Consider the following 23,460-nt stretch of genomic DNA (forward strand, 5'->3'; position numbering starts at 1 on the left):
TGAATTTTTCCTCACACTTCCTGCATGTAAGTGACAGCTGAAAGAGGAAAACTGCTGTATATAGCTAATGAATGATATTTAGACAACTACATAGGTTGGTGAGAGGGAAAGGATGGGCTATGGGTTTAGTTCCCTGGAGTACCCCTCTAAGACATTTTTAGAACCCTTCTCTATGGGCAGTTTTCTTCACTTCATGGCTTGGTCTTTCCTATGATATTCATTGTCAGCTGTGAGACCTTATATAGATCAGGGGTGTGTATTTCCAAATCAAGTCTAATAAACTGAATTTACCACTTGAGGACTCCAATCAAGGTGCAGAAAGTTGAGCAAGAGAAATGGGAGGTCCACAAAGCTCATTTTCAATTCTCACAGCAAAGGGGTTGGATACTTATGTCTTTGTGAAATTTTGTAAAGATTTCTAACATTCTGTTTTTACATTTTCAGTATGAGTGCAGAAAAAACGTGATTTTTTTTTATTCCAACACAAATCTGCAACATAACAAAATTAATAAAAGGAAAATCCTTATACATCAAGGTTTTCTATAGGAAGTTCAGAAACCAGGTATTTTATTATGTTTCATGTTTGAACGTGTCAATTTTTGGCTGTCCTTTTTTTCAGACCCTGGTTTGGGAAATCGGATGACTTTTATGCATTCCTACTTTTTTTCACTGCTGATGGTCTGGAAAAAGAGGTAGGGAACCATTTTAAACTCTATCCTCTACATGGCAAAAACAAATAATTTTAATGAATAATCATATTTATTATGTTTATTTCTACAATACAGTTTTCTGCTGTGCCATAACAGCACTAGTTACACCCAAAGGGAAGTCCACTGTTTTGATTTTGGTTGCCATTCGTCATCTTAGCTGACCTCTTTGGGAATATTAAAGGAAGTAGCATAACTGTTTTGTATTGTATACAACACATTCATTATTGTGTGTTTAGTTATTTGGAAATAGAAGCCATTGTGGTGGCCCAGTACGGGAGTTGTTACCGGGTACCCTTGCTGCCCTGTCAGGCAGCCTCCCTGCAGTGTCCCCTGCCCCCCCCCCTGCATCTGTTCTACTGTAATTGTATATTATCCCCTATGTTATGTATATAAGAATGTTGTATCTTTAAGAAAGTTTAACTAACATGTGATCACCAGTTGTCATGTGAGTTGTCATGTGATTGTTAACCAGGAGGTATCAGTGCCCAGTTGACTTAAGAGTGACCAATGGGACCCCACCAGAGTCTCCCCCATAAAAGCCCTGGGAGGAGTCTCTTCTCTCTCTTAGTTCCTGAGTCTTTGCTGAGGTGCAGTCGAGCCTAAGAGTGTGTCTGGAGTCATAGGAGGCCTTAAGTGTAGTCTGTAGCCTCGAGCTACAAGTCTACAAGTAAGCTAAAGTCACAGCTTAGTCTGTCTCCAGTCAAATCAATCACTGTCATCTATTGTCAAGTCAACGTGGCCTGCACTAAATTGCCACCAAAACCACTGCAAGTCCCCGCAAGCCCTTAAGGTCTCTGAAGTCACTGGTCACCTCCGTGGGCCTGGCTACACTGTGTAGACTATACCATCTGTCACTCAGTAAAGGTAATGTTGTCTATAACTTGGCGTCTGAGTCATTATTGCCCCTGTGCCTAGTACAGGATCCAGCAGTATACCTTCGGGTGGTATTGAGGATAAACCACGCCCTGGCGTCATGAATACAAGAGGTTAATGCCATCTGCCCTGCATCTCACACCCCATACCACACCATTATAATTAATTTCCCTTCTTTCTGAGCACTTTGGTTAGAGCTGAAGCCAACCAGTGTCTCTTCTGTCATGTCAGGCAGGGAAGAATGCAACTATAAGCTCGCCTACAGCCACTGTCCCTGCCTACAGGCGACATTACCTACACTGAGTGAGTGCTGGGCATAGATATGGTCTCGCCTGGTTTTCCTCCTATCTCTCTGGCCGCTCCTTTAGCGTCTCGTTTTCTGGCTCTACTTCTTCTCTTCTTCACCTTGCTGTCGGGGTTCCCCAGGGATCGGTCCTGGGTCCCCTACTCTTTTCACTCTGCACATCCCCCATTGGAAAAACAATCAATAGATTTGGTTTCCAGTACCACCTCTACGCTGATGACACCCAACTCTATACCTCCTCCGCCAACATCACCCCTGCAATCCTACAGAATACCAGTGACTGTCTCTCTGCCGTCTCAGACATCATGTCCTCTTTATATCTGAAACTAAATCTTTCTAAAACAGAACTTCTTGTCTTTTCTCTATCAACTGATACTGTACCTAACCCTGACATTTCCATCTCGGTATGTGGTACTACCATAACTCCCGGGCAGCAGGCTCGCTGTCTTGGAGTTATACTTGACTCTGATCTGTCTTTCACTCCCCATATTCAGTCTCATTCACGTTCTTGTCACCTGCATTTCAAAAACATTTAAAGAATTCGCCCGTTTCTCACTACTGAAACTGCTAAAACTCTCATTATTGCTTTGATTCACTCCCGCCTCGACTACTGTAACTCTTTACTAATAGGCCTTCCTTTCTCCAAACTCTCTCCTCTCCAGTCCATCCTTAATGCCGCAGCCAGACTCATCTTCCTCTCCAGCCGCTACACCGACGCCTCCTCCCTGTGCCAGTCACTACACTGGTTACCAATTCAGTCCAGAATACAGTACAAAATCCTCAGTCTCACACACAAAGCTCCTCACAATGCTGCACCTCCCTACATCTCCTCTCTCATCTCCGTCTACCATCCTACACGTTCTCTCCGATCTGCTAATGATCTCACACTAACATCTTCTATAATCCGAACTTCTCACTCCCATCTCCAAGACTTCACTCGTGCTGCACCGGTTCTCTGGAATGCTATCCCTCAATCCCTCAGACTCAACAACAACATCCATAGTTTCAAACGTGGCCTGAAAACACATCTCTTCAGACAGGCCTATAACAGTCTCTAATTGGCCTCAACATATCCCCAACATATCCCCAACATAGCCCCAACATATCCTCAATATATCCCCACACCTCTTGTTTGAATAGTTATTGTGTAATTTTATGTCTGATACTTGTCTTTGTTTGTACCCCATAATTGTAAGCGCTGCGGAATCTGTAGGCACTATATAAATAAATAAATAAACAGGAACAGCAACAGCCAGATGCATCAGGGAAAACGTTATGATATAAAGGGTTAGTCAGGGAACAGGCCAGGGTAAAAAACAAGAAAGGCAACAAGGTATACAACCTGATCCACAAATGAGGTAATGCAGGTTAAAGTCAGAACCAGGTAGACTTCTATGTACAGGACAGCAGGTAAAAAAACAGTTAGGTTAGGCAGAGGTCAGAATAACAGAAGCATAACAGGGAAGTAAATGCTGATAATGAAGCTAGTGTAGAATCACAATCACAAGCACTGGCTGGAGTTAATGCAGGGGTTTAAATATACCGCCTCTGGGAAGTGTGAGCGCCAGGCCAATGTTGATTTGGCCCTGCACGCCCCACCCATCCCAGCTAATAGACTGTTAGAAGCGACATCAGCTGACAAACAGCCCTGCATCCCTACTGTTACCACAGCTTCCTGAGATGCCACAGAGTGCTGGAGGAGATGACGAAAACATTGCTGGAGCCCAGATGAGGGAGTTACGCTATCACTGCACATTTCTCATACAGCCTTCAGAACTGCCTAAAGACTGCACTAAAAAGTTATACATTGACCATGTAAAGGACATGTGTCATCAGTTAAAGGGGTACTCTGGTAGAAAAAAAAAAATCAACTGGTGCCAGAAAGTTAAAGATTTGTAAATTACTTCTATTAAAAACATCTTAATCCTTCCAGCACTTTTTAGGGGCTGTGTACTACAGGGGAAATGCTTTTCTTTTTGGATTTCTCTGATGTCACGGCCACACTGCTCTCTGCTGTCCATTTTAGGAACTGTGCACTGCAAACTTTCTATGGTGATTTTCTCCTGCTCTGGACAGTTCCTAAAATGGACAGCAGAGGTCAGCAGAGAGCACTGTGGTCGTGACAGAAGAGAAATCCAAAAAGAAAAGCATTTCTTCTGTAGTATACAGCCCCTAAAAATTACTGTAAGGATTAAGATTTTCTTAATAGAAGTAATTTACAAATCTGTTTTACTTTCTGGTACCAGTTGATTAAAAAAAAAAATGTTTTCCACCGGAGTACCCCTTTAAGGCACAGCAGGGTGGTTTGCATTGCTGTGTAGTACTGTATGTTAATTAAGAAGTCCAAGGGTCAATTAGATGTAATACTAGGGTTCTGTTAATACATTTGGTGGGTGCACACGTGTTTACAGATGCCCATGGTGTTTGATTAGATAGTTGATCTGAACAAGTTTTATGTGCTCAATTTTACTATTCAGGACAGTATATTTTCTATTCAGTTTGAACATTTGATTGTTTCAATACCATTATTTTATTTTTTAGTATCGCACACTTCGAATTCCAAAGATCAGAAATTACTTCATGTGTGCCGCTGTTGTGTTCTTCTGCATATTCTTGGTTCAAGTTTTGGTTATGCCGAGGTCAGTGCACTCCCATGTTATTTATGATTAAAGGGACTGAAACCGCACACACCACAAAGGTAGAAAATGGTATAGTAGAGGAGGTATGATAACAACGGGAAATACAATAAGATGACTCTTAGGTGAGGAGTACATCTAGAGTCAGAAATATCACAAACTGACTTATGGCAAAGTTTTCATTCTACTGTATGAGAGTGCCACAATTAAAGTCACCAAGCTCTTTAGTAGGACCTATATTTGACTTTGCATTGCTGTGTGCATGATTTTATGCATCTGTTTGCAATGGGTGTGGCTAAAGCACCTGCACACAATAATTAGGGATATTAGCATACTCTTTCATTAAAGGAATGATCCAGGATTACAAAAATATAGCTGTTTTATTTTTTCCAAAAAACAGCGCCACAGATTGTGTGTGGTATTACAACTTGGCGCCATTCACTTCAGTGCAACAAAGCTGCAATAGCACATACAATCTGAGGTTGTGCTGTTTCTGGAAGAAAGTAGCAATGCTTTCTATATCTTGGATAACCTCCTTGTTTTAGGATAGAAGTACCAGTATACATTTACTTCATTCATGTTTTTTTTTTCTTTCTACAGGAGTGTAAATCTGGGTGTTTCCTTTTCTGTGGTGTTTTTATTAATCCTGTGCATACTACTCATCTGTTATGCTGATAAGGGTGTGGTAAGTTTATATATGCAATAATTTAATTTTCATAAGTGATGATCTGCCTAATTATAAATTTTTTGATTAGAGAAAAAAAAAATTGTGGTATGACGGTATGATCAGTACCAATGGCGTAGATTCGATTTTTTATTGTCTTTTGTTTTTAATTTTTTCTGGGATATGATTTGACAAAAAGGCAAAAACAGCAATATATGTTTGTTCTTTTTTAATTTTGAAAATAGTAAAGGAGGGGGATGATTTTTTTTTTAGTCCCCCTAGGGGAGTTATATGAGCAATCATTGCTTATAAAGCTCAATGCAATAAATATGTACTGCATTGATTCATGAAATCTGCATTGATAGAGCCTGCTATAGGATAGCAGAGTCCTGGTAGTTACAAAGGCATAGCAAATGCCTCAGGCATTGCAGTGAGCAGATCCAAACCACTGCACCACCAATGATAGATAGAATGGCTGTTTATATGCCACTGTCAGTTTTGACAGTGGAATCTAAATGGTTAACCTTTAACACAGTTACAGTGTGGGTGGTCAGGCTGACTAATCAACTATTAATCAATTATTGTATGTAACGAGAAAAAGAAAAAAGTAGGAGCACACACCTGAGTCCTGCTGCTGTGTCTTTTATTGTGTCAAACTTCACATAAAAGGAACATCACTCCGTAGCTGATATGCAGAGCGGATAGGCAGGAGCACACACCTGGGTTACAATGCTGTTTCACGCCTCCTTGCGCTTTGTCAAACCCCCCTGGTGACACCGGCATTTATTATTGCTGGAGGTGCCCGGTCCGTTTGCTTTTCTTGTTTGTAGAGTATTAATCAATTATTATCGACTGTGTAGATGAGTTGTTTCAGCCCTAATTAGGAAGCATAAAAACTGACTTATGGCTCCATTATGGTAATGACACTTTATCTATTTGCCAGCGTTTTTGTGCAGAGAGCTCCCCTATGTCACATGTCCTGTGTTCAATAGCTGAAACTGTGGAAACTAAACCACTAGTGCGAGTTCTTTTAGCTGCACTGACCATTGGAGCACTGCTGGTCATTGCCATCCTCAATCTGGTAAGATATTTAAAGGAATCTGTAATTCTGCATTAGACCTTCAATGCATCTATAGAGTTGACGTGTTTTGTGTTTCCAGCCCCTAGATGAGTCTTTAAAGAAATGCAATGGATCGACCCCAGAAACAGAAGCTTGCCACAGTATCCCTGTGAGTTCAGTTATTTAGTAAAGTTTGCATACTTACTTGTCCTTGTGGTAAAATGTAATCAGTCTCAAACTGTGGCCCTCTAGATGTTGCAAAACTTCAACTCCCAGCATGCTCAGACAGCGACAGCCAACAGCTGTCCGGGCATGCTGGGAGTTGAATTTTTGCAACATCTGGAGGGCCACAGTTTGAGACCACTGTGTTAAATGAATATGTATGTACCAAATTTTTACTTTGTCTCATTATGTGTAAATTATATGCATAAGTCACTAAGCAGAGATGATCTTGTATTGAGTTTTGATTCTTTATTTTCCAGTATTATATATACTGCTGCATATTGGGGTTCATCGCATGTTCTGTATTTCTGCGGATGTGCTTTGAGCTAAAGATGCTTCTGTTATCCGTCGCCTTCATCGTGTACAATGTGATCATCTTCCATACACACAAAGAGTTGTTCAAGGGCGCATTCCCAACTAACAGGTATGATGGCTTCTGGGTGGACTACCAAGTCCTGCTAAGACATGTATACTGGTGGAAATTCTGCCAAAATGTACTGCACATTATGTTTAATGGGATTCCGCTGTCCCATTAACACAGCAATCTAAAAGGAAAACAGAAGGTGCTCCATGTGCGGGATCAGCAGGTCAGGCCCATAGGGAGGGGGAACAGATCTATCCCACGCCGCTTACCAGAGTTGGTTGTGTGCACGCACACAACAATGGGAAGCGCCTGAAAGTGTATATGTCCTCATCCGCAGCCCTCCTTGAAAACGATAGATAGGCAGATGGACCGTAGGAGATATCGGCGCTGGATGAAGGAGCCAGGAGAAGTAGCGGCATAAAATCAAGTCAGGTTTATTGGATGCAACGCATTTCGCTGCGCATGCGCATCTTCATCAGGCATGACAGGAATGGGCTCGCATGGGGTATAAATACCTACATGTGTTAACCCTTTATATTACATAAAGAAGTTGTATATACCGAAAGTATGAATAAGACATGAACATTACATAAAATACATGTCGCTCTCCATCTCATATAACATACAGCAATTAAAACATCAGTAACATGTATCAATTAAATCAAAAACACAAAAAAGTATATTATATATAAAGAAGTAATCTGTTAGGGGTTAATATCCTCCAAGAGCACAGACAGCATACATCGCTTCTCCAATTCAGAGTCCCGGATCTCGAGGCGAAGTTGCAGAGTGTGAATGGGTAACATAAAAAGAAGCAACCATACAAATGGTAGACACCAAAAAATTCACAATCTATTAACACCAACTAAAGTTCACATGTTGTCAGGTCAGATCCACAGAGCGCCACTCGCAACAGAGCTCCCAAGCCCCCGTCAAAAAAGACGCATGGATCTCGGGACATCACAGGGCAAGGATGTGTGAATACCGGTCAACAAACTACAAATAATGGAAGGTAAATTGATTATCCTGAGACGTCCGCAGACACGTCGGGGCCACGAAGCCACACGCCGAGAGAATCGCGGCAGAGTGGATGACAATGCCGCAATCAAAGGGCGCAAGTGGTGGGACAGCAGCGTGTGTGTACAGACCCATACGACAACCAAATATATGTATAAAGAAATTGTAAAAATATATACATGATGATTGTTTTGCAGATGACATGGTGAATTACAACTATTATAAGGCAAATACAAGAACAGGTGTATATAGTGTGAATGAACACAGATGGAACAAATTTTCTCCTATTTAGCTATCTCTATGCATTCATTAAATCCATATGGGATTAAAGTTTGGAGCTTGTGGATCCAAAAGGATTCCCTATTAATTAATTTTTGGTATCTATTGGGTGTATTTAATGGAATGGATTCTAAAATAATTAGTTTTAATGATTCTGTATTTTTATTGTGAACAGTGAGAAAATGACGTGACAAGCTATGAAATAAAAATCCATGGGTTATGTTCCATCGGTGTTTGTTCATTCTGGCCCGAACAGTTTGAATAGTGCGGCCAATGTATTGCATATTGCAACCACAAGAAATTAAATAGATTGCATAGTCCGTATCACAACTGAGGCAGCCCTTTATTTTGAAGATATAATGTGTTTGATATGATGAGAAAACATCAGTTTTATTAATCCAATGACAACATAGGCATCGGTTCTTGTTGCATGGGAAACATTCAGATTTACATGTTATGTTTTTAATGGTGCTCACTTCTGTGAATCTACTAGGAGCCAGAAGATTGCTTACATTTTTAGAACGTCTATATGTTACATTGGGGGTTTTGGGAACCAACTGTTTCAAAATGGGATCACTTTTTATTATTGACCAATTTTTTTGAAGTATTTTTTTATGTTTGGAGCTTCTATATTGTAATTTGTAATGAAATTAAATTTGAAGTGGTTTTTTGTTTGATCATGGTGTGTTTCAAGAACTGGTTTGATTTTGGGAACGACTAAGTCTATTTGTTTTTAGTTTTTTACCCTAGAGTACGCTTTAGAGAGTAAGGAATTAGGATATCCTTTTTGTTTGAATCAGGTTTTTAAGATTTTTGCTTGGATTTCAAAATCCTCATTAGTAGTGCAATTTCTGAGTATCCGCAGATATTGCCCATAGGGCACTCCTCTTTACCAGCTAGGGTAATGGGCACTATCAAATTGTAGAAAACTATTCACATCTACAGATTTGAAAAAAGTTTTAGTTGTTATTGAGCCACTAGGTGTTTTAGAAATATCTAAGTCTAAAAATTGGGTAGAAACATTGGAAAAATGCATAGTGAATTGGAGACCCAAAGTGTTGGAATTCAATTCTTCTACAAATAATGAAGCTTCTTGTTGGGACCCTGACCACAAAATAAACTAACTAAACATAACTAGGGACTCGAAACGCCCCATAAATACATTTTCATAACTGGGGGTGAATCGTCCCCATGGCACAGCCCCTGTTCTGACGATAAATAACTTTGTTAAAATCAAATACATTATTGACAAGTATAAATTCCATAGATTCCAGTAAAAAGTCTATGTCAGGATCCAGGCTGGTAGCGGAGGCTGGTGTTGGATCCGCTGTGCCAGAGAGGTGATGACGTGGGCCGTACCAGGGGAACGGAGTCTAAGGAGTTACTGGTTTTCACCAGAGCCTGCCTCAAAGTGGGATGGACTTGCTGTGGCAAGTAACCCCCAGGTCGTTCCACCCAGTAGCGACTCAACCTCTCTGGCTGCTGAGATAAGGCAAAGTACAAGAGGATCAGGCAAAGGCATAGTCAGACGTAGCAAATGGTCAGGGCAGGCAGCAACGGTTCACAGGCGGTAGTCAATAGCAATGGGTACGGCAACAGGCAGGGTAACACAGGAACAAGGAATGCTTTCTCTCAGGCACAAAGGCAACAAAGATCCGGCAGGAGGCTGTGGGAGGAGACGTGTGGGAGAGCAGTGGAGATATTAGAATAGAGGGTGTATACGTCCAATGTCAAGAAGCTAAAAGTGGGGGGTAGGGATAAATTGTGAAATTCCTGAATTAATTGGGCTGAATCCCTCAAGTAAGAAGGCAAATTTAATACGTATGGTTGTAAAAATAAATCTATAAAGTGGGACAAATCAGCAGTAATTGAACCAATACCGGAAATAATGGGTCTACCGGGGGGGTTGAAATAAATCTTTGTGAAGTGTGGGTAAATAATAAAATTTGGGTAGTAGGGGTGTGAATCGCCAAGAATTTGGCGATACGATTCGATTCGCGATACCAGTGTGGCGATTCGATATATCCCGATATATCGCGATATCGTCTAGGTGACGATACATCACGATATATCCCGATACATCGCCCACCTGGGAGCATTCATAGATCCCAATAGACGCCGCTGTCAGCTTTGACAGCGGCGATCTAGTAGTCCGGTGCTCACTTTTCTCATTTTATCCCATCCGGGCTGCAAAATAAAAGAAAATGCACTTTCTCTTACCTGCCAACGAGCCCTCGGAGCTCCGGTACAGGTGTTCGGTCCCCGGGCTGTATTCTTCTTACTTCCTGTTAGCCCGGCACGTCACACGGAGCTTCAGCCTATCACCAGCTGAGGCGGGACATCACTGCGGCCGGTGATAGGTTGAAGCTCCGTGTGACGTGCCGGGCTAACAGGAAGTAAGAAGAATACAGCCCGGGGATCGAACACCTGTACCGGAGCTCCGAGGGCTCGTTGGCAGGTAAGAGAAAGTGCATTTTCTTTTATTTTGCAGCCCGGACGGGATAAAACGAGAAAAGTGTGCGCCGGACTACTCCTTTAATAGCCAGCCGCGGCGATCGCCGCATGCTGGCTATTAGCGGCGGCCCCCGGCTACTGAGAACAGCCGGGGGCTGCAGAGTATGGGGCGGGCACAAGTCTGGAGCCCGCTCCATACACAATGCAGAGCACCGCATGCTGGATACTAGCGGCAGTGATGCATCAGCGGCCCCTGGCTACTGAAATCAGCCGGGGGTCGCAGAGTACGGAGCGGGCACGAGTCGGAGCCCGCTCCATACACCCAGAGCGCCACCGTGTCAGATCCGGCCTGCCCGGCTCCACAAATGTGGAACTTGTATCTCCTGATGCCCGAGACATGCTGTTCCGGGCGTCAGGAGATAAAAATTCCACATCCTTAAAAGAATCGATTCAAAAATACTTTGAATCGATTCAGTATCGGCAAATGAAAAAATCGTGATAATCGCGCGAATTGATTTTTTCTTACATCCCTAGTGGGTAGGGTGTAGTTCTTGACATTAAGGAACGCATGCTCCCTCTTGTCCAATAAATGTATCTCCACTGCTTTATTAATCAGGCTGCAATAATCTCTAAAAATCTCTGGAGATGGATCCTCCGATAAAACTGTATAATATGTATTATCCGCTAGGATGCGTAATGCTTCTTTTTTATATTCACAACGATCTAAAATAGCTACCCCTCCCCCCTTATCAGCAGGAGGGCGTACAATAATGGTATAAATAGCGGTCTGTGCTCTTGGAGGATATTAACCCCTAACAGATTACTTCTTTATATATAATATACTTTTTTGTGTTTTTGATTTAATTGATACATGTTACTGATGTTTTAATTGCTGTATGTTATATGAGATGGAGAGCGACATGTATTTTATTTTATGTAATGTTCATGTCTTATTCATACTTTCGGTATATACAACTTTTTAATGTAATATAAAGGGTTAACACATGTAGGTATTTATACCCCATGCAAGCCCATTCCTGTCATGCCTGATGAAGCAGCGCATGCGCAGCGAAACACGTTGCATCCAATAAACCTGCCTTGATTTTATGCAGCTACTTCTCCTGGCTCCTTCATCCAGCACCGATATCTCCTACTCCTACGGTCCATCTGCCTATCTACCATTAACACAGCGGAATTCCATTGAAGTTAGTGAGCCTTTGGCTTTCTGTGGAATTCTGTATTTTAAGCGCACAGAAATTCAGCAGAACTGCGAAAAATTTTCAGTCTGCTTTTCTGTGTGGAATACCATAAATTCTGCCGTGTGAACATAGCCTTACAGTCTAAGTTTCCTTACATAAAAGCTAGGTGTATATCTTATCTAGGGATGAAAGCTCTATTTCTATCATAGTATCAGATTCTGTGTTCCACCTGCACCGCCTGCTTTATTGTATTAGAAATATTGTAGCATCTCCTAAAGGAAGCATACTTGGCTGCCATTCAACGTAAAGTATGCTTCTATTACTATTTCCAGAGGTCTGAAGCTCATTATATTTAATTTCCTGTATCATATTTTTCTCCACCGAATGTAACATATTCTTCTTTTACATTGCATCTTCAGTACATCAGGGATTCTGAAAGACTTACAGAGGATGTCCTGCTTTTACCTTGCTTTATTCTACTTTACACTAGTCTTGCTGTCAAGGCAGGTAAGAAAATTAAAATGTTATTAAAATTCTGTGAGGTCACATACTGTGATGGTCTAAATCTGTTGTCTCACCCATTAAAAAGATTGGGAGAGGTGTATCAAAGTCAGTGTAGGTGCACTCATTTTTAGATAAACTGAAGAAAAGGACAGGCGTCCTGCACTCACCGCATAAGACCTGGTCATTCGGCTCCCATCTCGGGCTGCTCCTCCGGTAGGGACTTCAAGACAGCGTGGGGAACTCAGAGGCGACTGCCGGCGGCAGTGGCCTCTGAGCGACCCATGCTGTCTGCCGGCGGCAGTCGCCTCTGAGTGCCCCACGCTGTCAGGAAAAAACTTTTTTTGATGTATCAACTGGCTCCAGAAAGTTAAACAGATTTGTAAATTACTTCTATTAAAAAATCTTAATCCTTTCAGTACTTATGAGCTTCTGAAGTTAAGGTTGTTCTTTTCTGTCTAAGCGCTCTCTGATGACACGTGTCTCGGGAACCGCCCAGTTTAGAAGAGGTTTGCTATGGGGATTTGCTTCTAAACTGGGCGGTTCCCAAGACACGTGTCATCAGAGAGCACTTAGACAGAAAAGAACAACCTTAACTTCAGAAGCTCATAAGTAATGAAAGGATTAAGATTTTTTAATAGAAGTCATTTACAAATCTGTTTAACTTTCTGGAGCCAGTTGATATATAAAAAAAAGTTTTTTTCCTGGATAACTCCTTTAAGGCTTTGCTTCACCTCTTTCTCTGTTGAGCCGATGTGAATATAATTTATTTTTGCATTTTTACTACATGGACAAGCAAAATGAAGGTTCCATCTTTATAGGCTCTCATAATGTGATTCCTTTTACCCACTTTCAGCAGGTGACAAAAACTATGAAAATGTGTTTTGTTTCTAATTTCCCTTTTGGAATTTGAGCACAGAACTTTTTTAATAACTTAAAAAATTTTTTTTTACGTCTACAAAACAAAAAAAATCCTGTGATCCTTTAAAAGGTATTCCTGTCCAGAACACTTCTTCTGTGTATTGTGGATCAGAGTCTGATTGCAGGAGGTCTTACCACTGGATAGGAAATAAGTGTTATAGGCTGGAATACCCCTTTGACCCCAAAAATACTGTAGACTCATGAAAGGGGTGAACTGGTATTACTCTAGGAAAATAACATATATGCATACTTCTACAGTCAAGTCTTTACTAGTGAGATTTCTTGCCTCTATTTGTAGGTTGAATATTACTCCAGGCTAGATTGCTTGTGGAAGAAGAAATTCAGGAAGGAGGATGAGGAGATTGAAACGATGGAGAATCTGAATCGGCTTCTTCTAGAAAATGTACTCCCAGCACATGTTGCTGCATATTTTATTGTTGACAACAAAATGAATGAGGTAAAGACTTCAGAGGAAAGATGTTAGAGACAACAAGTAACATTTTTGAAAATCAGTTTTCATTTTGTTGCATATTAGTTATATTAATGTTTTACCATAACTGGTTACCAGTAAATGTGCCCCCTGGGTGTAAGGTACACTATTATTCAGCTTTACTTCTAGTTCTATACTTTAAGGGATTACTTTTTTTTTGGTGCACATTTGTCACAAATGTTTGCTCAAATGGTGATTTACGCAAAAATGTTGTGACTTTCGCTTTCACCCTGCTTGAGTTATTTTATCAAAACTCCCTAGCCAGAAGTCAAATGTGTTTTCACTTTTGCAGTGGTAGCTGATGTATCAAATGCGACAAGCTAAAAATTTCCTCACTCCAGACCACAGACCACACTTTGAAACTTATTTAGATCTAAGCTATTTTATTTAAACTGTAATTTTTATTAAAAGGGTTCTCCGCCCCTAGACATTTTATCCCCTATCCAAAAGATAGGGGATATGATGTCTGATCGCGGGGGGTCCCACCGCTGCAATCTCTACTGCAGCACCCACTTGTCACCAGCTGCAGGAGCGAAGATTGCTCCGTGCCTGATGACTCACAATACAGGGGACAGAGTATCGTGACGCCTCGCCCCCTCAATGCAAGTCTATGGAATGGGGTGTGACGGCCACCACGCCCCCTCCCATAGACTTGCATTGAGGGGGTGGGGTGTGATGTCACAAGGGGGTGGGTCTGTGACGTCACGATACTCCGTCCCCTGTATTGTGAGTCATCAGACACGGAGCGATCTTCGCTCCTTGCAGCTGGTGACAAGTGGGTGCTGCAGTAGAGATTGCAGCGGCGGGACCCCCTGCGATCAGACATCTTATCTCCTATCCTTTGGATAGAGGATAAGATGTCTTGGGGCGGAGTACCCCTTTAAAGTATTTCTCATTACAATAATAGGAACAATCCTGTGCCATTTTAGGTACAGGTACACATGACGTACAACCAACAAAACAGGGAGAAATTTATCATTGTGTATTTGAAGTGATTTTTCACACTAAGGGTTTTGTCTTGCCTCAAAAGGAAAAATACTTTATAAAGTATAGATGTGAAATAAACGGTTGTCTTTAACCATAACTCTGCTCACGTTTGCATCCTTTCCCACCAGGACCTGTACCACCAGTCATATGACTGCGTCTGTGTGATGTTCGCCTCAGTGCCAGAGTTTAAGGTCTTCTATACAGAGTGTGATGTCAATAAGGAAGGACTGGAGTGTCTGCGTCTTTTAAATGAGATTATAGCTGATTTTGATGAGGTATTTTATGTTTAGTTTTTTCCACAAATGTACATCAATTAATTTAAATAATTTATAATTGGTTTCATGTTTTTCTCCCAGCTTTTAATGAAACCAAAATTCAGTGGTGTGGAGAAAATTAAGACAATTGGAAGTACTTACATGGCAGCAACAGGTCTAACTGTAACCCCTGGCCAAGAAAATAATCAGGTATGTTACAGCTTTACTAAAACAGGGTTTTATGTTTTCACATATTGTGCTGTTGCATTTGTGGATGTTGTGCTGTGGATATCATCGACCTCGATCTCAGTCAGGTTGGATGGGGACTATCAGTGGACAGCCATTTTGAGATTACACTAGAGATGGATTTGGTGCCAAATGCAGCAAGAAATTAAGAAATGTTAATTTAAATAAAAAAACTTCTTATCTGTAGCCACCACTAGAGGAAGCTCAAGTACTTACAGCATACTTTTGTACATTAAATAAATAGAAAAACCGAGCTAGTTTATTCTAAAAAACAAAACAATACAGATGAACTCCTGTTGTTTGTGGTATTGCAGCTTAGTTCCATAAAAATTAATGGAGCCAAAGTGTAATACCACACACAATCTAAGGACAGGTGTAGTGCTGTTTCTTTTTATGGATAACACATTTAAAATGTTTCCTCAAGTGGCTGTTGCAGGCAGCTCGGATGTTATGTTTAAAATGTATGTCTAAACATTTGTATAGTTTTAAATGATGGATATTATTCCTTTTTAGGGGGGGGGGGAGGGGATTCCGCAGTCCTTTCTTCATTCGCTAGTGACTCTTATCCATAAACCTGGTAAAGTCCCCCATGATTGTGCCAGCTACAGACCCATTGCCCTTCTAAACTCCGACCTGAAGTTGTTTATTAAAGTTCTGGCGGCTCGCCTTTGTGGGATAACACTAGATGGGTGGTGGATCTGACGGGTGGTGGGACTTAATTAATCGGCGCTCAGAGCAGGTGCTGATCCATAGCCTTAATGCCGAAAAGGCCTCTAACAGGCTGAGTTGGCTGTTTCTTTTTGCTACCCTCCAGAAATTTGGGATCTCGGGGCCTTTTCTAACAGCCTTGCAGGGCCTCTATTCTTCTCCCACTGCCTCTATTTAACTTCCTCATGTTACTTCTCCGAGTTTTCCCGTTTAATGGAACTAGGCAGGGGTGTCCGCTGTCACCCCTGATCTTTGCGCACTGTATTGAGCCACTGGCTGCCTTGATCCAGGGTGTTCCCGACATCTCGGGGGTCAGTCTACATGATATGGTCTATAAGATTTGTCTGTTTGTGGATGACGTTCTTCTGACTCTTACTCGTCCTCTCCTTTCTCTCCCTGCCCTCTATCGGATCCTGCATTCCTATGGGACTGTCTCGGGTTATAAAGTAAACTTCTCCAAGATTGAGGCTATGCCTCTGAATCTCCTGCCTCCTCTGTCCTCCCTTCTCCAGGCTAATTTTTCATTTAGGTGGTCTCCCTAAAGCTCAAATATCTTGGGGTTTTCCTGAATTCTTCCTATGCTTCCCTCTACACTGCCAACTTCCCTTCTCTGCTTCAGGAACTTCGGGGTCTTTTGGAGAAATGGTGGCCCCAATATATTTCGTTATTTGGGCGTAAAGCTGCTGTTAAGATGACAATCCTCCCTAAACTGCTGTATTTTTCGAGACTCATCCTGTTCAGGTCCTCCTTGCTGCTCTTCGCTCCTTTCAGCCCGCTATCTTTCGTTTTATTTGGGATGCCAAGAGACATCGCCTCCCGATGTCAGTAATGATGGCTAAACGCTCCATAGGAGGTCTGGCCATCCCGGACATAACCAAGTATTATTGGGCCGCCCATTTGCGCCATCTGGCGGCATGGTCCTCATATCACGCCTACAGCAGATGGATGGAGCTGGAGAAGTTTTGGCTAGCCTCTATTCATCCTAACTCTCTCCTTTGGACCCTCCCTCTTTCATCTCCCTCTCTAGGCCCTCTTCTTGGTCCGATAGCTTTCTCTAGGTACGTTTGGAATTACTGTTCGGGTAAGTTTAAATTGGTCTCCTTGGCTTCCCCTATGAGGTCATTTCTTTACCATCCTAGTTTCTCGACGGGCTTAACCTCTGGCATGGTGCGGGAATGGGGTTCTAGAGGGCTTTTTTGTTGGGCTGATGTTGTGCACTTCCGTTCACGCCCCCTCCTACCGTTTGACCAGCTGACGTTTCGTAATGGTCTTCCCTCCTCTGAGCGGTTTCATTGCCTCCAACTTAGTCATTATATGTAATCTTCCTTGAGCTCCCCGGTGGTCTCTTTGCCCATGAGCTTTGAACAGTTGTGCCGTCTGGGACCACAAATGAAAGGCCTTCTTTCGGCTATCTACTCTATTCTCAACTCTCCCTTGGGAGGGGCTGCACCCAACCATTGCTATATGAGCCACTGGAAGGAGGTTTTGAATATCTGTATTACTGTTCCTCAATGGAGGGTAATTTTGGAAAGGGCCTCTAAGGCCTCGATCTGTACAGCTTATAAGAAAACCCAGTTCAAAGATGGTTATGGGTTGGTATCACACTTTTGAACTCCTCAACAGATTAAACTCTTCCATCCCTCAACAATGCTGGCGTTGTGGGGTGGGAATTGGGTCAACATTTCATATCTTCTAGTCCTGCCCGCTCAGAGGGGAATTTTGGGGGGGTGGTGGCCTGGTTATTCAGCTCAGTTCTGGAGGTTTCTGTTCCCCTGGATCCTCTAGTGTATCTCCTGCATCTTTCTCACAATGCCTTGTCCAAGAAGCCGTTGAAATAGTATCTGCATATTGTTTTGGCTGCCAAAACGTTGATTGCTAAATACTGGAAGCGAACGCCTTTCCCATCGGAGAGTGATTTAATAGCCCGTGTACGAAAGATTCGATCCCTGGAGTTGTTGACTGCCTCGCTTAATAATACTGTACTGTTATTTCTATCTGTTTGGGATCCATGGGATCGCTTTACTGACCGTCAACCTCCTTGAGAAGCCCCCCTTGTTTTAGTACTGTCCTTCCCTCCCCTTCATCTCTTTGTTTTCCAGTGTGGGTCTGTTTTATGTTAGGGCTGCAACGATTAATCGATGTAATCGATTAAAATCGATAACAGGATTTGTTGTCGATGAATCCGTAATCGAATAATCGCCCGCTTTGTTGTCTGCCGTCAGTGAATGAATTAATGAAGCTGACATGTCTCCGCCGTTGCCCTGCTCCTAGTGCAATCAGCGCACCGCCAGTGTGAGGTGAGATTTCCGAACGCGCTAGGAGCAAGACAGCAGTAGTGACATGTCGGGCGGCGGCGGCAGCAGGGCCCCCCTTTAGACCGCAGCCCCCACCCTTGTAGACAGCTCACCTACAGCTGGTGCTGCCGCTCCGCTGCCCCGTTCTCCCGTCCGCATCACGTTGTGTTATGGAGGACCATGTGACATACACGTCACTCCACCTCCTCCCCTGCACCCGGCGTAACGTTACGGAGGAAGCAGAGTGACGTGTGTGTCATATGGTCCTCCATAGCACAACGTGATGCGGACGGGAGAACTGTGCAGCGGAGCGGCAGCCCCCGACAGAGGACAGCTGCAGGTGAGCTGTCTACAAGGGTGGGGGCTGCAGTCTAAAGGTGGGCCCTGCTGTCTACAAGGGTGGGGGCTGTGGTCTAAAGGAGGGCCCTGCGGTCTAAAGGAGGCCCTGCTGTCTAAAGGAGGGCCCTGCTGTCTACAAGGGTGGGGGCTGCGGTCTAAAGGAGGGCCCTGCTGTCTAAAGGAGGGCCCTGCTGTCTACAAGGGTGGGGGCTGCGGTCTAAAGGGGGGCCCTGCGGTCTAAAGGAGGGCCCTGCGGTCTGAAGGAGGGCCCTGCGGTCTAAAGGAGGGCCCTGCTGTCTACAAGGGTGGGGGCTGCGGTCTACAAGGGTGGGGGCTGCGGTCTAAAGGGGGGCCCTGCGGTCTAAAGGGGGGGCCCTGCTGTCTACAAGGGTGGGGGCTGCGGTCTAAAGGAGGGCCCTGCTGTCTACAAGGGTGGTGGCTGCGGTCTAAAGGAGGGCCCTGCTGTCTAAAGGAGGGCCCTGCTGTCTACAAGGGTGGGGCCTGCGGTCTAAAGGGGGGCCCTGCTGTCTACAAGGGTGGGGGCTGCGGTCTAAAGGAGGGCCCTGCTGTCTACAAGGGTGGTGGCTGCGGTCTAAAGGAGGGCCCTGCTGTCTAAAGGAGCGCCCTGCTGTCTACAAGGGTGGGGGGCTGCAGTCTAAAGGGGGGCCCTGCGGTCTAAAGGAGGGCCCTGCGGTCTAAATGAGGCCCTGCTGTCTAAAAGAGGGCCCTGCTGTCTACAAGGGTGGGGGCTGCGGTCTAAAGGAGGGCCTTTACAGGATCATTAATAATGACAGCAACCGGTGTAAACGTTAAAAAACAAAAATTATAAAATTGCTGCTGTTTGGTCACATCACATGCTAGAAACTTTTAATATGGCCAGTGTACATAATTTTTCAAGTAGAATCAGCTGAACCCCTTTTTTTTTTCATTTTTACTTTTTTCCGATTAATCGATAAAATAATCGACAACTAATCGATTATTAAAATAATCGTTAGCTGCAGCCCTATTTTATGTTGTGTTGTTCTTTTCTTTTGTCATGAGTTTCTTGTGTATGCCTATGTACACTTTCTTAGCCATTGTTATGCCTTTTTCTTTTCCCTTGGTCTGATATTGGATATTATATCTCAATTGTTTATACTCGGATTCTCGAATCCTGTGTTATCTTGCATTTTGTAGTCATTTGCATTTCCGTTATTGTATAAACATTTAAACTCCTTAATAAAAATTACAGTAAAAAAAAAAAAGATGGATATTCAGTTCAAGTTAGTTTTAAGTTATATTAATATTATGTATAGTTATCCTATAATCTGTTGACTGATGTTTCTTGTAGGATCGGGAGAAACAGAATGCTCAAATAGGAATTACTGTTGAATATGCCATGGCGCTTATGCAAAAGCTGGATGGAATCAATAGACATTCCTTCAACAACTTTAGCCTGCGTGTAGGTGAGTTGTTGAATGCTTAGTCTATAAAGAAACCGTAAACAAGAATCTGTATTGATGGGAGTAACAAGACTGAAGATGCAGAATAGTAATAAACTTTAAGGGGTACTTTGGGAAACTAAAACTTATACCCTATTCACAGTCACCTGCTGAGACAGGACCTTCATCTTAGCTGGAGATTGGCTTAGCAGGCTGTCACTTACGCTTGTCTCGAAAGGTGGGGACTATAGCATGCTGAGAGTAGAAGGGCCCCGTACAGGTGATTGTGAGTGGTTGAACCCCTGCAAACAGACACTTATCCCGTCCCCTGTGGCTAGGGGATACGTTTTAGTTCCCTGAAGTACCCCTTTAAAGGATATACTCATCTTGGACATTTTTTTAAATCAACTGGTGCCAGAAAGTTAAACAGATTTGTAAATCACTTCTATACAAAAATCAGGGAGCCCTTGATCTGAAGACATTGGCGGGTCCCAGAGGGGGACCTGCATCTAGGGGACATTTAAGGCATATCTGGATATTTGTCATATTCTGTGGATATGCCATAAATGTCCCAGATGGGTTTATTCCTTCAAAGAGGATCTGTTGGCACCCCTGGCCAGTCTGTTTAAAAAAAATAAAAAAAAATATTATAATAATAATAATATAAATATATATATATATATATATATATATATATATATATATATATATTTACACACATATATACACACACACACGCATTCTCCATCAAATTACAGTTTTGGGAAATTTTCTTCATTTGTGTGTTGTGCCATTCAGCTGTTAGTTTTACTAGAAATGTATGACTACATTAGCAGATTGTTTGAGGACACACCCAGTTGACAATTTTACATAAGAGGAATTTCTCCATTATTATTTCATGGGGAAGTATTTACCAAAACACAGAGGTCAGTAGAGACCACAAGTCCTCCTTATGCCATGTTTTCACTCTACATTCCATAAATTGTTACTTTTACTGTTATTGTAGCCCTGTCCTGTCTAGGCCAGTGACTGGCTGAGCAGGCAGGTCCTGCTCCAACTCCCTGACTCTGAAGCAGTCAGAAACGATGAGCAGCAGGGGACCAGAAATGTGTGGAATGGAATCTATGGGGGACTGGGGTAGTTAAGTATGACTTGTTTGTAATTTTTTCTTCATGCCCAGCAATATATACATTTGTCCCCCCCCCCATGGTTGGGTCATGTAGTTTTGCTTTAGTATTCACTTTGAAATTAGCAGCATCAATGTTTCCATTGTTTGCCATGCAGCGACACCTATAATAATAATGGATTATATACTCTTTTAGGGATAAACCATGGACCTGTCATTGCTGGAGTAATTGGAGCTAGAAAACCACAATATGACATTTGGGGGAATACTGTCAATGTGGCAAGCAGGATGGAGACCACAGGTGAACTTGGAAAAATCCAGGTAATTTATTTTTATCTTGTTTAAAAAAAACTAAAATGAAATCCTATTGGTATAACAAATGTTTACACCATCAGTATCTGAAAGTCTAGAACCCCTTTTCAGAGGACCTTTTATTCCTGAAGTTACCTCAAAAAGGAATGGGACACCACAATATAAAATGATGGAAAAGCAGCCGGACGCCTGATATATACGTAATGGAGGCCTTTTGAGGCAAAGTGGGCAGCTGCACATTATCTGCTCACAAGTAGATGGGCTACATAACCCAAAAATTTTCTGGAGCTGGGAACACATGTAATATTTTGGTTAGTACTTTTACCCAAAACTGGGAGTGGGACAGACTTGCAACTTTTTCTTTGTTTTGGCCAAAAATACTGACTGAAATACTATGCGTGAAAATAAGTGTAAAGATCTAAGCAGAAAAGCTCTCAACATTACAAATAAACAGTTCAGAATCCTGTGATTTGATTTCTATCCCTCCTTTTGTGAAGTCACAGGGATTTTATGAAAAAAAAGGGGGGGGGGGGGAAATAATAGGAACTTATTGAAACATACAGTGGCCTACATTTATCTATCTGTCTGAAACTAAAACTATCAGGTTTTGCCCATAGCAACCAAAGCTCAGCTTTCATATCTTAACCAATCACAGCTCAGATTTTAGAGCTAGTTGGTATGGGCATAATTGGGGAAATCCTGCAATGCTTTAGTACATTTTAAGAAACACAGCCTAATTCTCTTTATTATATTTCCTTCAACTGATTAGGGCCCTACGTTGGTCGATTATTGGCCAAAGAGGCCAACATCACCCTCTGTAATAGGGCCAAAGATCAGCTGAAAAACAAGCATGTGCTCGTCTGTTGTCTGGGTGGTCATTTACAAAATCGTTGGCCATCTCCTAGTGTAATATGGGATGTGCAGCCGATGGCTAGATGCCGAACATGGCGACAGGAACAATCCAGTTATTGTTTGTTTGTGCAGTCCTTCCCATCTGGCACTTGAGCTGTCTCAAGGCTTTGTGAATGAGCACCGATCTATGACAATATGGCTTTTAATTTGGAAGGGGGTATACACCGGGTTATAGTGCAGGTGAACAGGAGACTGATGCGGAGTCTCTGACTCATATACATACCTGCAGTCCGGCGCCCCGTCCCTCTGAAGATCAGCTTCTATCTGCACTGAGTTGCGCACGCTGTAGGAAGGCCCACTGGCTGGATTTGAATATTCATGGTCACTGGTCACATGAGTGCTCAGTAGGCACAAGCACTCAAATCCAGCCAGCGGCCCGCCTCCAGTGCGCAATTCAGAGCAGATAAAAGGATCTTCAGAGGGACCAGGTGCTGAACTGCAGATATGTATATTAGTCCTTATTAGTCATTATACCCTGCATCGGTCTCCTGTTCACCCGCACTATAACCCGGTGTATTGGGTTTAGTGTGGGTGAATGGGATGACCGTTTTCCTTTAAGGGGGATGACAAGTTGCAGATTTTTGTACAACTGAGCTTTGTGTAAAATTTTTTGATTTTATGCCAAAAACTGTCATGAAAGCAATTATAAATGCCAATTTTCTTTATATGTCCCATTAGATACCTCATTGGACCTTTTCTGATAATTTTTTTCCCACACCTTCACCAGTGGTTGCTGTCAGCTCAGAGACAGGAGAGAGAACAATGTAAAATACCTGAAAATTTGTTTATACGTTGCTGTAGTTAAAGCATACCTGTCATTTCAGGTGTCTATTTTTTTTTTTTTTTTAAGTATAAGCCCATTTTAAAACTTGCATATGGTATTATTTAGTAGATTACTGCTCTGCAGGTTTCATCTCTAATTTGTATTTCTCCCAATGCTGGTCAGCAGAGCTCCCTTCTTTCCCCCTCCATAAACTTGCTGTATTTCTTAACTTGCAGATAAAAGGACAAAGCTAAGCTGATTTTTGAAAAAGATATGAGAGAAGAAGGGGGGGGGGGGGGGTGGAGTTGAGAGGAAACATTTGAAAACAGGAGAAAGAAGCATTTTTTTTAATAAGATATAGTACAAAGTTCTATACATATTTATTTGCTTGTACTATAAATCTA

At 42.5% G+C, this 23,460-nt stretch overlaps 1 protein-coding gene across 9 annotated transcripts in view; it reads left to right on the forward strand.

Moving 5' to 3' along the window:
* Positions 1-23,460, forward strand: part of ADCY7 (adenylate cyclase 7) — a 243,687-nt gene that overhangs the window by 217,839 nt on the left and 2,388 nt on the right. For all 9 annotated transcript variants that reach the window (XM_056526352.1, XM_056526348.1, XM_056526347.1 and 6 more), the window contains 12 exons: positions 620-692; positions 4,429-4,526; positions 5,124-5,208; positions 6,131-6,268; positions 6,348-6,416; positions 6,730-6,893; positions 12,202-12,289; positions 13,503-13,661; positions 14,810-14,956; positions 15,038-15,145; positions 19,853-19,967; positions 21,266-21,390. In XM_056526352.1, coding sequence (XP_056382327.1) covers positions 620-692; positions 4,429-4,526; positions 5,124-5,208; positions 6,131-6,268; positions 6,348-6,416; positions 6,730-6,893; positions 12,202-12,289; positions 13,503-13,661; positions 14,810-14,956; positions 15,038-15,145; positions 19,853-19,967; positions 21,266-21,390 — 1,369 coding nt within the window. The remainder of the gene's footprint in view (positions 1-619; positions 693-4,428; positions 4,527-5,123; positions 5,209-6,130; positions 6,269-6,347; positions 6,417-6,729; positions 6,894-12,201; positions 12,290-13,502; positions 13,662-14,809; positions 14,957-15,037; positions 15,146-19,852; positions 19,968-21,265; positions 21,391-23,460) is intronic.

Source organism: Hyla sarda, chromosome 6 (genome assembly GCF_029499605.1).
Source record: "Hyla sarda isolate aHylSar1 chromosome 6, aHylSar1.hap1, whole genome shotgun sequence".
Lineage (NCBI taxonomy): Eukaryota > Metazoa > Chordata > Amphibia > Anura > Hylidae > Hyla > Hyla sarda.